The 14,000-nt window shown below is 41.7% G+C and overlaps 2 protein-coding genes across 5 annotated transcripts in view; both read right to left on the bottom strand.

Annotated features, from left to right (window-relative positions):
• The window catches only part of RSBN1 (round spermatid basic protein 1), a 36,451-nt gene extending 30,241 nt beyond the window's left edge, over nucleotides 1-6,210 (bottom strand). Inside the window, exon 1 of the mRNA XM_081916344.1 lies at nucleotides 5,695-6,210. Coding sequence (XP_081772470.1) covers nucleotides 5,695-6,151 — 457 coding nt within the window. The 5' untranslated portion in view covers nucleotides 6,152-6,210. The remainder of the gene's footprint in view (nucleotides 1-5,694) is intronic.
• Nucleotides 6,211-12,114: 5,904 nt separating this feature from the next.
• The window catches only part of PTPN22 (protein tyrosine phosphatase non-receptor type 22), a 37,038-nt gene continuing 35,152 nt past the window's right edge, over nucleotides 12,115-14,000 (bottom strand). For 3 of the 4 annotated variants that reach the window (XM_081916329.1, XM_081916328.1, XM_081916332.1), the window contains one exon: nucleotides 12,115-13,449. In XM_081916329.1, coding sequence (XP_081772455.1) covers nucleotides 13,385-13,449 — 65 coding nt within the window. In that variant the 3' untranslated portion in view covers nucleotides 12,115-13,384. The remainder of the gene's footprint in view (nucleotides 13,450-14,000) is intronic. The other variant, XR_014169572.1, reaches the window with a different exon arrangement.

The raw sequence follows: 14,000 nt of genomic DNA, 5'->3' as shown, positions 1-14,000 counted from the left end.
TCAGACTGACATTGTATATATTTATTACTTTTCTACCCCAGCCTTCTTCAGATGCTCTAAGGGCAGCTCACACAAAAAAATACAATGAAAATACAAATGTTTTTAACAAAACATTTACAACAGCATGGCAGTGGTCTTCTTAGAGTGTCAAAATATACTGAGTCTTCTTAGAGTGTCAAAATATATCCATCTTACATTACTAATCTTATCAAACTGAATTTTTAGCAACTGAAAGCTTTCTATAGAAAGTACAGCAATAGAAAACTTCACATTAAATATCACTGGTGGGGCTCTCCCAATACTAGCACAGAATGGAGGACTCTGATATGCCTTATGCCTTCAAGGTAAAGGTACCCCTGACCATTAGGTCCAGTCGTGGACGACTCTGGGGTTGCACGCTCATCTCGCTCTATAGGCCAAGGGAGCCGGCATTTGTCCGCAGACAGCTTCTGGGTCATATGGCCAGCATGACTAAGCTGCTTCTAGCAAACCAGAGAAGTGCATGGAAATGCCATTTACCTTCCCACCGAAGCAGTGCCTATTTATCTACAGTACTTGCACTTTAATGTGCTTTCAAACTGCTAGGTGAGCAGGAGCTGGGACCAAACAATGGGAGCTCACCCCATCTGATCAGCAAGCCCTAGCTTCTGTGGTTTAGACCACAGCGCCACCTGTGTCTCGCCTTATGCCTTACACAACTGAAATCCCATGGTTGCTTGAAAGTTGGTCCAATTTATTTAAATGAGTTTGCTTCTAAGTAGGATGCCTTATGCCTTACACAACTGAAATCCCATTTTAAACATCCTACTTAGAAGCAAGCTCATTTAAATAAATTGGACTAACTTTGAAGCCACCGTGGGTTGGATTTAGCTGCTCGTATGTCATGTATTATTAATGAAGTATTGCTTTAAAGAAAACTAAATGGAACTTTATTGAACAATTGACTGATTCACCATAACACTAAACCATGTTTAGCAATATGTGAACAAGGCTGAAGTGTTTCTGAACAGTTTTCAGCCCACACTCCACCCCTTCCTGTGCTGTCCATGGTTTGAAGCTGGCAAACAATTTGTTTGTAGTAAGCAGATAATGCTATGCCAATATTTAAAACTGAAAGTAAACTTAGCATAAATTGCCTTCCTAGTCTCGCAGGAGGGGAGGGTGAGCATAAACTTGATGCTTCACTCAGGGTCACTCATTCATGTAGCACTACATTATGGTTTAGCATTACATGTAAACCAGTTTCAACTTAGACCTCTACTACTGACATTTTCAAAAAGTGTTCTCACACTGTTCTGACATTACTGAAAAAGTTTTTCAACCTTACTAGGAGTTACTACTTGTTTTAGGAAATCCAGACATCTAGGATTTCACTAGTCCCATAGAACATATTGTCTATTGCATTTGAAGTCACAGGATTATGGGACATTAGAATCTGCCTCACACAAAGTCAAACTATTGGTCCATTCAGCTCTTCATATTGTCTACACTGACTAGTAGCAGCTCCTTAAGTTTTCAGACAGGGAACATTCCCTCCTTGAAGAAGCCAGAGCTTGCACCTAGAACCTTTTGCATGCAAAGCATATGTTCTACCCACTGAGCTACAGCTCCCCTAGTGTGTTGATCTTTACAAACTTCATGGCAGCTATTTCATACACAGCCAAAGTTTGCCATATTTGGCATGTATCTTATAAGTATATATTTATTCCCCATATCACAAAAAGCCAGGTGTAGGGGTGCTTGATACATTACTGCTTTACTGCCTGTAACTGACTACAAACTACTATAATCTTGGTACTAGCTTCCATGGAGACACCAATTCCATAGTGCCCAAGCTTTTCCAGTTCCAGGAAACTGTATGAAGTTGCATGAATATAGGCATCCAAGCAACAATGTAGGAAAACCTTTCCATTTAGTAAATTACTGAACTTTTACTACATGTAAGAATGTGTGGCAGGAATATGTTCACCACTGTACTGCATTTAAAATTATACTGTCATTTTAGTAATACAGAACTAGGCAACTATATGGTAGAAACCTTATCTGGTGGCTCATTGGTCATCTGGTGACTCATACTATGTGTAAAAGTGATCTTCAGGTAATGCATCAGGTAACAGCAAATAGTTTTGATACATGCCCACTCTTCCCTCTGCTCTCAAGAAGGTCCACCACCTTAGAATTCCACAAATAAATGGCACACACCCACACCCCAAAATCTTTGAGAAAGGATTCTATACAGACTCATCTTTCATCTTGATTCTTAACGTAAGTGTCCTGGTTTTTCTGTTCTCAAAAAGGTTTCCAACTAATATATTTCCACCAAATTAGAGAAGACTAAACTACTAGCGCTTTCATAAAACCCTCATCAGGGGATATTCTGGTCTTTGAGGTAACAGAAGGTTGCACTGGTGAAGTTGACAGCACTTTTTCCATGTTCTTTAACTATAGCTATTGGTTTGGAAGGCTTATGTACTATTATTTCTGGCACCCAGCTTCTTCATCTGCTGTTCGCTCAGGAATAGCTGCTTCTTAGCCTTCTCAGATGAGAAACTATCTGCACCTCTGGTATAATCCAGTTCTTGTCATTCTTACGATTGGCCACAAGCGTTTCTGAGTGGTTATATAAAAAGTAGTGTGTTATGCAGGTACACACAAGAGCCAGGACTGTTGAATGTACATGACACCCAACTTGGGCTTGCTGCCATGTATTATAGAAAGAGCCATAATTATCAGTAAATGCAGAACTAGGACAAGGTAGCCCTACTACAGCTCAATTACCTTTGCATGAAAAGAGCCTGTGCTTTAAAAATCTTTAGCAAACAAAGGCGAGACTGTGTGTAGCATTCAAAGTGATGGTACAAAAATAAAAAGGTCTTATTATATAACTCTGTCATCAAGGAAGTGGAAGTGTTTTTCTTCAGCCAAAGGCCTAAGTAACACACATCAATAGAGCAAAATATTAGGCTCTTCTCTCTCTTTTTCACTGAAGAGTGTCCTCTGAATAACAGTTTCAACTAAGTTCAGTAAGCATTACAATGCTTCTTTTTCATAGTAAGTGCATTCTAACCACAGTGAATATGAGGGATTCTAATTTTTCACTGAAAGGTAATTCTAAACACATTAAGCAAAGCAGAGTTCTAATGAACTAATGTGATGAATTTCACCCACCCACCCCCGCTACTTTTGACACATAAACTAAGAGGTCTAATCGTGCACTTATACAGTTACCCAAATACTACTTGCAAGTCACAAGTGGGATTTCACTACTGATGTTATTCCACATTGGTTTGTCCTACTAAATAAATCACAGGAAAGCAATAATTAAAATATTCTCAGTCTAGTATACAGCAAGCAAAATTTGTGGATTATATCCTGTTCACTACAGGAAAAATAAATGGAAAGAACCTTACCTTACATTAGTACTGACTTTCTTTAACTTTTCACTGTACACAAGTGTTTCAAGTTTCAATATCTTCTTCATAATATGTTCTTAACATAGCAAGAATCTTGGTCACTCAAATATTCTCCTGAAGAACAGGCCTACAATAAATTTTCTTGATACCAGCACTGATAGGCATCAAGTGAAATTGTTCTTCTGCCATCGTGATATTTAACAGACTTACTGTTCAAGTGTTCATTTATCAAAATCTTATATGCTTAAATATGGTGTTGCTTCATTAGCAAGGAAAAAGAACAAAGATGGTTTTTGCCTTCATGTCTATAATAAATGTCACAGCATGGCTGACAACTGCCTAGGTTAAAAGTCATCATTACACTACAATACTATAGTGTCCTATAATAATAGGTCTGCTACTGTTTCATTTATCAATATGTCATTAGTGTCATAATATGGTTAGTAACTACCACGCTGTATTCCAAACTAGAAATCTCAAGCTTCGGTTTGAGATTTGGTAGCTATCCTTAGACTGCAATACTAAGCACAAAGGTAAATCCTACTGAACAACTGGATCATACATCTGAGTAAACATGTATAGGAGTGTTAAACAAATTCTGCCTAAAGTGATACAGCACCATGGCTACCTTCAGTTGCTAGAATTGTACTATTAGCATTAGGCCCCACTATTCTATTAGATACGCAGGGATTTTTCAGAGATACTCACAAACATGTCACAAGCAGATCACATGTACTGAAGAGATCAAAAGTTTCTACTAAAGCAATTCCAAAACTAGATATGCAACTGTTAGTACCACAGACTTCTGAAGAATAGCCAACTGTCTAAAAGAGGGGAAGCTATCTAGAAGCAGGGCAGTTTAAAAACGCACTCATCTCTTTTTTAAAAGGAAAAATATTGGAAGAGTTAGAGACATTAAATATATACACTTTAAGCATTCCAAAAGACTCAGGTATGCTCACATGAAAGTTTCAGAAGTCTGCACAATAACATGCTTATGCTCCCAACATGCATGTAAGACTTTGATATGCAGCACCCCTAATTAAACAATTTAGCTACTGACTTTTTTAAAAGTTGCAAAACTAGAAAAAACTGTTCAATGAATCAAAAACAAAATGTTCAGATCAAGACTTTTTGTAAGTGTAAAAATAATATTGCAATATTATGTTCTGGACACCTACCCCACTAACACTAGTCCAAAAACAGCCATTTTGTACCAATATATGTACTTGTTGGACTTCTTGGGTTAATGAGTGTTCAGTCCTCTTAAGAACCATGTTTCTTAAGTGTGTGTGTGTTGTTTTTTTACATACCAGCTTTTCTTCTGAAGAGCTCAATGTGGTGTACATGGTTCTCATCCTCCCCATTTCATCCTCCTTACCATGTGAGGTAGCTTAGGCTAAGAGATGATGATCGGCCCAAGGTCACCCAGTGAGCTTCATTCATGGCTGAGTGGGATTCAAACACTGGTCTCCCTGATCATGCTCCAACACTCTAACCATTATGCCACACCGGCTCTTTTTAAAAAGTTCACTTTTATCTTTGTTTAAGTTCTATTTCCACAAGAGTGAGGTTTCAAGAAACACACTGCATAGAGCAATCCTACTGCTACTATCCTACTGCATAATTGAAATCAGGAGCAAGCATAAAGATAAGACAGATAAGACACTGTCAAAAGAGAGAATGAACTTTAGCTCACCCTTTAACCCTTAACAAAACAGGCAACTAACTAAACATATCACTATGCAACATCTGGAGGAAAGCAAGAGATTAACTTAAATACGTAGTGAAGAAATGCAGCTGAGGAATGACAAGCACAAGCATTTAAAAGGCAAGAAGGAACTCTGACAGGGCCAGGCGCGCCTTAGCAAGCCAACCTGTCGCTAGCCAACTGACAAACGAAGGTGAAGTCCTCCAACAGGTATAGAATAAGCAAACTCCGCCACCCCACCTGGCAGCTCGAAGGGGCACCCTCCGTCGCCAGAACCAAATGCAGCGACCTCTGCCTTTGACTGGGCCCACTATCCCGCCGCGAATTTCAGCATGCAGAATCTAATAGCCAAGCGACGCACAGAGATGCATTTCCCCCGCTCTGGCCTCCAGGAACCGGACCTGGCAGATGCGCTGAAAGGCAGCAGGGGGGTGTCGCTCACCTCCGGCGTGGGGCGCCACAGACCGAGGGGCGTGGGGCGCGCGACTACCTGCCGGGCAAGGACCCCGACCCAGAAGGGAGACTCGACCCAGGGGGACCGACGGGCGCCCGCCCCCCACCGCCGCTCACCTCGCTTGCTGGGCCGCCCGACGGTGCCGTCGCCGGAGCTTCCCCGCCTCCCCTTGTGCAGCTTCCCCCCGGAGGAGCGGCCCGGCTCGCAGTCGGCGCTGTCCGGGCGGTGCCGGTGCCGGTGGTGATGCCGCCGCTCGCAGCGCGGAGCCTGCGCGGGGAGGCTGAGGGGGGAGAAAGTGAAGAGCCCCGCTGCCGTGGACGCTACGGAGGGCGCCGCCGACAGGCCGGGGACGGCGGCCGGCGGCAGCGGCGGCGGCGGCTCCGCCTGAGCGGGCCCCACCACGAGCGGCTGCTGGCTCAGCTTGGCCCTCTTGCACCCTCCGAGCTCCCCCGGCGGGCCTTTCCGCTTCCTCCCCCCTCCCCTGGGTCTGCCCGGCCGGTCGCCAAGTGGGAGCGAAGGCGTCTCTTCCGCGCCCCGGGACACGGCGCGCACTGCAGCGACCTGCGCAGCCATTTCACCGTCTCCCTCACACACATTTAAATGGCCCGAGCGCCAGCTGCCACCGCGCAGGCGCCGCCTGGTACCCCCTGGGAATTGTAGTCCGGGCGGGCACGTCGGGAGCTGTAGTTTTCAGGGACTAAGCGCATGCTCGGCTGCGCACAGCTTGCTGGGAAAGCAAGTTTTCGTTTGGGCTCCGGGTAGTTCTTGAGGGAGAGGAGCGTGCGAAGAGTCACGCAGTGCGGCCTAATCACGTGGACTGTTCGTTTACTTCTGAGAGGAGGAGGCGGCGTTGCTGCCACCAGGGACGGAAGACAGTCGTCGTTCAGCTTTTTGCTGTGCCTTAGGGGTTATTTTGGAACCTATTTTTAGTTGCAAATTTGAATTCCGGGAAATAAAAAACAGCATTTGACGATAAAGTCTCTGAGCACATACAGAGTGCATTTCATCATTGTTAAGTAAACAGCTAACCCGCACTTTAGTAAGAAGAGAGAGGACTTCTATTTCAGCAGGGTCCATTATTATTTTCTGTACGTTTATGTTACCGGTTTTTTAAGCCAGCTTCGGGAGCACGAAATTCTAGATCTGATTACTAATTTTTACAGGTTTCACAATGGCAAAGTTGCCCTTGAAAGTGTAACTTGTGAAATTACTGGGGAAGTAAAAGGTACATTAGACTATTTTAATTATCTGATCTTAAGTGGCATGCACAAAATTTAGAAATCCTACTGAATTCGTTGGAGTCACAGACTACATACTGTTTATTTTAGGTTTAGTCATGATACTTTATGGTAATAGTGTTGATAGGAACAAATGGATCTTTGTGTCAGTAAAAGAAAACTGATTTGTCCAATAAGTCAGCAGCCACACACAAACATACCTCCCCCCAATCCTGCACATGTTAATTGCTCAGGAAAAGAGGTATGTCTTTGCCCAAGTAGCAGCAGTGTAGAGAAGCTCATGGGCCTGCTGTTGAAACTGAAAAAATAATCTTAAAAAGTTTGAAAAGGAAACCAACTTCACAATCTCATCTTCATAGACAAGAGGTATAACTTTGGAAGAGCCATGTAAAACACAAAGGTTAAGCTGTTAGCTGCACTTGCAAAGAACCAGGATTTGTGTTGTCTGTAATTACCAACATACTTCCTTTTCTTCCTGATCCTGTAGAATATAAATTGGTCCAGTGAGTTTCGAAAGTGCTCTTTGATGCAAAGATAAATGTTTTCCCTCCGCAATTAGTACTGCATATAGGTGTCTGGTAACAGATGTTTAGGAAGCTGTGTTTCAACAAATAGTGCATTTGGTGCACATTTTAAGTTCTGGCCTAGTTATCTCTGCAAATGCTGCAATCTAGGTCCTTCATCCTGAAGCTGTCAATACTCTGCTCAGGTGTATTATTTTGCCTAACTAGCAATCCCCTCATGGCAGATATTTGTTCTGCCACCATAAAGCATAAAAAGTTCAGGTCTTTTTCAGAGAACTCCAAAAAGCATTTGAACTTGGACAGCTCATACTTACTTAATGAAGAAGCAGCAGCAGCATTCAGACTGATAAACTAGGTCACTCAAATATTTCAGTTAATCACTGCTAGAGGGAGCTCTGTTGTTTTGTATTTTATAGAAGATCAAAGTTAACTTGAGTACAGTACAGTATGTACAAGGATGAGAGTCTGGCAGATAGAATTCATCTCAACTGTACATCTGCTTATAGGATATATACTTTTTAGACACATTACTCTCTCAGTATCATGCAGGATAAGAAATTTGCATTACTTAAGCCAAACAAAATAGAATACAGTATAGGAAGCTGCCTTATACACAGTCAGACCACTGGTCCATCTACCACAGTATTGTCTGCTCTGACTGGCAGTAGCTCTCCATGGTTTCAGACAAGAGATATTACTATCCCTACCTAGAGATGCCAGGGATTCAACAGAGACTTCCTTCATGCAAAGTACTGAGCTGTGGCACATCCAAGATGCTGTGTATGTTCTGAGACATACTTTCAGATCACAGTGAGTGGTAGTGAGGACCAATGGTACCCCTAGGCAAGGGTGAGCAGAAGATTGAGCCCATTCTACTAGTATATCTTCAAGTGTTTTGCAGTGCCTCAGCATTTCAGACTCACCGTTCTAATAATATCAACAACAAAATGACACACACATTAAATTGGACAGCCAAAATGAGGGAAGCCTAGGGTAACTAGGAACAGACTGTGAGCTTAGATCTGTTCTAGAATTCAAAACAAACCTTTGTCCTCTTAGTATATGTGTCTTGCACCCATCTCCAGTTGATGAGATATCATGGTTCTTCTTGTAAAACAAAATAATCGAAAACAAAGTGAAGTGTGACATCTGACTTAAAACATGTCTCACCCAAAGTAGTAGTAGTAGTAGTAGTAATACACAAAATAAATTGCATAAATAGCTTAAAGCAAAATCTCTTGAAAAAGCACTTAACAGTTCAACAGTTCCTCAAATAATCCTAGATCTAAAGTATAGGTGGGGAATCATCTGTGTATGGTGATGGTGAGTAGACCAGAGCCAAAAGTAGGTGAGGATGACCCATTTGTATGCATTCACATATCCAAAAACCATTTGACATCAAAACTAGAAGGGTTTAAAACCATTCCTCCTGGGTAAGCTTCCTTCTGGGTTGATCGGCAGGCAGTAGCTGAGCAGTGGGAAAGAAGGAGCTGTGTGCTGCTGATCAGCAGGACTGGTAGCCACACTTTACCACGGCTCAGAGCAAATCTCTTCCTCTCTCTGGCTTTCCTTTTTCAGCAGCTCTCACAGAAATGCATCAGGCTCCAATGAAGGAATAGAGCTATCTGTTCTTCCCCTCCAGGAACTTGCTGGGAGGGGAGGGGGGAGGAAAAGAAAGGAGAAGCAAGACTGCAAACTGTATGGGAGCCCTCCCCAAAGTGCATTTGGACCACAGGTTGAAGGTTCACCATCCCAATATAATATATACTTCAAGAATTTGTGGAGAGAAAAAATGAACTCCAGAAAGCAAAAATTATTTGAGTTGAGAATTCAGAAGGTGTTCCCAGCAGGTGGAAAGTTTTAGAAACTACAGCGAGACACAATGATATATCTATTACCAGTACTGCCATAATGTTTGTTTTAAATATGCCTATCCTGCCTTCCAACCTAAATATCAAAGGCAGTTAACCCCATGGATTAAAACAATTCAAAACACATTAAAGTACAATTTAACAAATACTACAGCATGTCAACTATCAAAAATTGAAGACATGCACCTTGAATGTCAAACGTATCAAGTACTTGAGTAGCTGACAAATAGACAAACTTTCCAAATGACAAATTTGAGACAACCCTAGGTTTCAGTTGGTTAGGGTGTGCTGTGGTGCATACTTAACTGGGATTAAGCACCTTTCAATAAAGTGGGACTTGCCTCTCAATAAACATCTTTAGGACTGCACTATTCATGGAATACAGTTGCTAGGCATACTGCATTTTACATAAGGATTGGTTTTTAGAGGCATTTAGTTTGAGGTGTTCCATATATTGCAAATATGAACCCAAATACTTTTGTGTTAAGGGGAGATAATTCTTCAAAGCAAACAAGCCCACTAATTGCTATTTGATGTACTTATGCAAACTGTAGCAGCCCCAGGCTGACAAGCAGCCACTTCTAAAATCTTCCCCACCTTCCAAACAAAATACAAAAGTAGTCTGAACTGGAAATGCACATTGAAAGACAAGGAACTGATATATAGTTGCTACTTGGCTTTGGCATTCTCTCTCTCCCTTTCAAGTTTAGATTTGCATCATATAAAATAGGTGTGTAAATTGCCACCTCCCTGCTCACCTGAAGCATAGTGCTTCAGTGTTTGCAGTGGGAGATGAAGTTCTAGTCCTTATTGACAAAATGAAAACTTAGCAAATCACGCAGTCCAGTTGGCATCCACCCAAGAGTCTTTAAAGAATTCAAATGTGAAATTGCAATAGTCTAACCAAACTATGTAACTTGTGTCTAAGATCTGTCTCCATACCTCAAGCTTCCCATAGGTATCTGGTGGGTCCCTGCAAGAACAGAGTGCTGGACTTGCTGAGCCCCTGGCCTGATCCAGCAGACCTTTTTATGCCTCTAGTCAATGAGGAATATACTGAACCCATAGAACGAGCCGGACACCCACAGGAAACAGCACCTTTTCTTCTTAATCTATTTAGCTGAAAACATACTTAAAAGAATACAAACTGGTACAATCTCACACAGCCAGAAACAGAAGGAAAGAAAATAGGTTTGATTACTCCCGAATCTGCACTTAACTTCAGGTTTCTTTCCTTTAAAAAAAGATCTGAGCTAAGCATGTTTATTTTTAATTAAATCCTTCATGGCAAAATTAGAAATTCAACACATCTGTGAACTGAGTAATTAGGAAAATCGAGATTTGCACACAGAGTACTAAAACAGTTGGCAAGTGCTCTGTTGTTCGAATGTTTGGCTACAATGGTTCCTATTAGCATTCGCCTAATTAAAAGATTATTCTGAAATAGATGAAGCATAAATTACGCCTTGATTGCCACAGGATTTTCTATTGCTTCTCCAAAATCAGGAAGAGGCTGACTGAAAGAGAGGAAGTAAGCAGCCCAGTCCATCTAGAAACAGATTGCCCAGCAACAGTCTTGCTGTTGGGCTGTTGAAGGGGATGTGTGCTGCACTCTAGTTGCTGTCTGAAGAAGAGGAAACACAGCTGGCTTATCCAGTGTAAGGCCAGTTCTTCTTTTCACTCATTCTACACTGGCAGAGGAGACATGACACAAGAACGTCCTTGTAGATCTGAGAATTAATGAAGTTCTATTGTTGCATGGAGGTGCAGATATGGCAGGCAGGAATATTTTGCCTCACTCCATTTGCAGATTCAACTTTTTTTAGCATTAGAAAGACCCATGTATAATTCCGTTTTTCTCCCTCTTTAAATGCAGCAGCTCCCATAAAATTTGTTGTCCTCTATCAAACTTGTATACATCCTTTCTTACATCTCTTAAAACCAACAGGTCACGCCCACATCAACATCCTGAGAACGGTACCGATTCCCACAGACCTACAATTTCCAGCATCCCTCCAACTCTCTGCTCTGAACTCTGGTTTTGCCTTTCTAACTATCTGTGTATTAGGGGACGCTCCCCCACCCTGGGGAGGGCCCCCCACCCATTATTACTGTTCCCCTTAATGACCAATCACCCAGGCTATCACCTCACCAGGATGCTAGCCTGGGTATTCCAAGAATTAGAAGGGGGGCAGACATTCAGCCCACCCACCCCAAAGCTGTCATAGCAATATTGTTTATTGTTTTTATGTTGTACACCTCTTAGATATTTTTAAAAATATTAAGTGCTCTATAAATGCTTTTAAATAGAAAATGAAATAATTCACACCCCTGCAGAAAAATAGATTCCACTAGCACAAATAAGATATAGACATTATCGTACAGTACGCAGTTGGAGTCCATCCATGCATTTGTCAGGGAGATCCAGGGAGGTTGAATATGTCCCTTTCCTCATCTCCAAGGCAGCAACTAGATGCAACTAGAACAGATGCTAACCTGACAGTGAGAGGAGCACTCTTTGTATTAGACACACAATGAATCCCACGGTAAAAGAGCCATGCAAATATATCAAAAATTGAATAACCTGCCTTAAGATTTTCATACATGCAACCCAATTTGCATTCTCTGACTCATTTGTGTTTGTAATTCAAATGAGTCCTTGACCTACATGGCTGACTTAAATTTTTGCTTTTAAGTGGAAGCCAGTCCCTTATCTATCAGAGTTCTGAATATTAGTACTCAGAATGTAGCTGTTGGCAACTCAATAAGTATGTCATTAAAAGTTAAGTAACTTCTTTTTGACAGTGCCACTGGTAGTGCTCTACACTTTTGAGATAAATCTGAAATATGCACCACTATTGAATTTTGTAGAAATGCAATCTGCAGAAGCAGTAACCAGCATACTAGATAAATAAAACATTTTATTTTATTATATTGCAACTCCCATATAAACATTCCATTAAATGCTTTAGGGTTTCTTTAAGTTTGTTTTTCAAGTCATTTTTTTTACAGAAATAAAGTCTGTCAGTTGTGCCTGATCCCCCACCACCCATCTTTGTTCTCTTCTCTAGAGTGTACCACATCTCACTTGCTCCAGCCATCTGGGAGTGTTTCCACAATGCAAATACCTTATCCTGTAGGTGCCCCTTGCACAATGCACCTTATGTGTTTATACACCAGTACTTTGAACATTTGAGCGTGGAGAATACTGCTTCAGTGCAAAGTATAAAAGCTTTGCAATCCCAAAATTCTAGCCCACAAACTTGTGAGAGAGAATTTCAAGTTCTGATTGCAAAAGATAGGGCAAATAAAAAACTCCTAATTTTGAACGTTTGGGGAAACAGATCCCAGCTGGAGAAAATCTTGTTGCAGGTGTTGAGGCGCCACATGCCAGAGTATTAAAATGGTCAGGAATTATTCCCTAAAATTTCAACAAGACTCAGGATCAAAACCAAGCAGTTGGTTTGGAGACATCCCAATGGCTGTTTGAAGGATGATTGGTTTTATTTTAAATGTAGGCAGCCCAAACGGCTTGCTTACTTGTTGATTTTTTAGAGACAGGGCACCTGTGGGTGGCTGACCTCCTACTTCAGCTACATCACAGGATACAACTATTGCTTCTGTGTCCACCATTGATTACCTGGTGTCCATTACATTCATGGAAATAAATGTTCTCTGCGTGAGAATACAACAGAGAAATTCCCTACCAGTTTCTGATATATTTCAAAAGAAAGGTCTGAGCTTGAAAAATCCACAACTGAATATCACTCAATTCTTGGAACAAAATAATTACTAATAAATAACAGTGCCTCTCATCTTCAGCATTTCCCCCTGCTGAGCCACTTCTTCGCTAATGCCTCCTGGAATGGAGTACACACCCCCAGGAAAGATGCTGTTGCTTTGGGAAAGGTGTGAGCCCCAGCACTTCTCTTTGTTTGGCAGTGTGTAGTTTCGACAAATAGTACTTCATTGGAAATGTGAACAGAAGCCAGGAACTTTCACAGTTCAGTATTATATTTTGTCTATAGTGGTCACATATACTATCTTTCCAGTAGCACGACAACAAAAGCCATTTTGTTCCAAATGATGGTCTTGCCACAGACTCCAATTGCTGAACTGATGACAGAAGAAGGCAAGGCTCCTGCAGAGACAAAGGGCATCAGCAAAGTTCTACTAAATGTTCCAACTTGGTGGTGGATCTCTTGGTCCCTTGGGTTTTGAAAACCGGTTTGCAAAGCCTAGAAAACAAAACCAATAACATGTTACTTATGGTCTAGAGGACCCTTGTGGTCCCGCCCAACTCTACAGTTCTATGGTTCTAAGAGACTGGCATGTGATTCTCACACAAGAATAATAAAAGAGGCCAGCTGTCTGATTCAGCTAATGACAAGTGAGTCTGATATATTGACATTTATACTGTATATCACATTGTTGGAATTATTTACTCTGGGAGTGGGCTTGGGAAAGAGAGTGTAACAACCCCAGAAGTAAGTATTTTGAAAACTACTGTTATAGTTTCACAATATGTAGCCATCAAGCATGGTGCTGGGATAGCTCTGTCAGGAGGAATGGCCACTGGGAGGAGCACAGAGAGAAGAAATGCCATGGTGTACTTGTAGCACGAAAACCGATAAACATGTCTCTCTCACATCAGTCTCTACAGCCACAGCAAGAATTGTAAATCTCCAGCATTTTGACACATACACCAGTGTGGTGTAGTGGTTAAGAGCAGTAGACTTGTAATCTGGTGAACAGGGTTCGTGTCCCCGCTCCTCCACATGCAGCTGCT

This window comes from Podarcis melisellensis, assembly GCF_964234715.1.
Source record: "Podarcis melisellensis genome assembly, chromosome: 6".
In the NCBI taxonomy this organism is placed as follows: Eukaryota; Metazoa; Chordata; class Lepidosauria; order Squamata; family Lacertidae; genus Podarcis; species Podarcis melisellensis.
The sequence above is the reverse complement of the archived record's forward strand: the minus strand, read 5'-3'. Positions and strand labels throughout refer to the sequence as shown.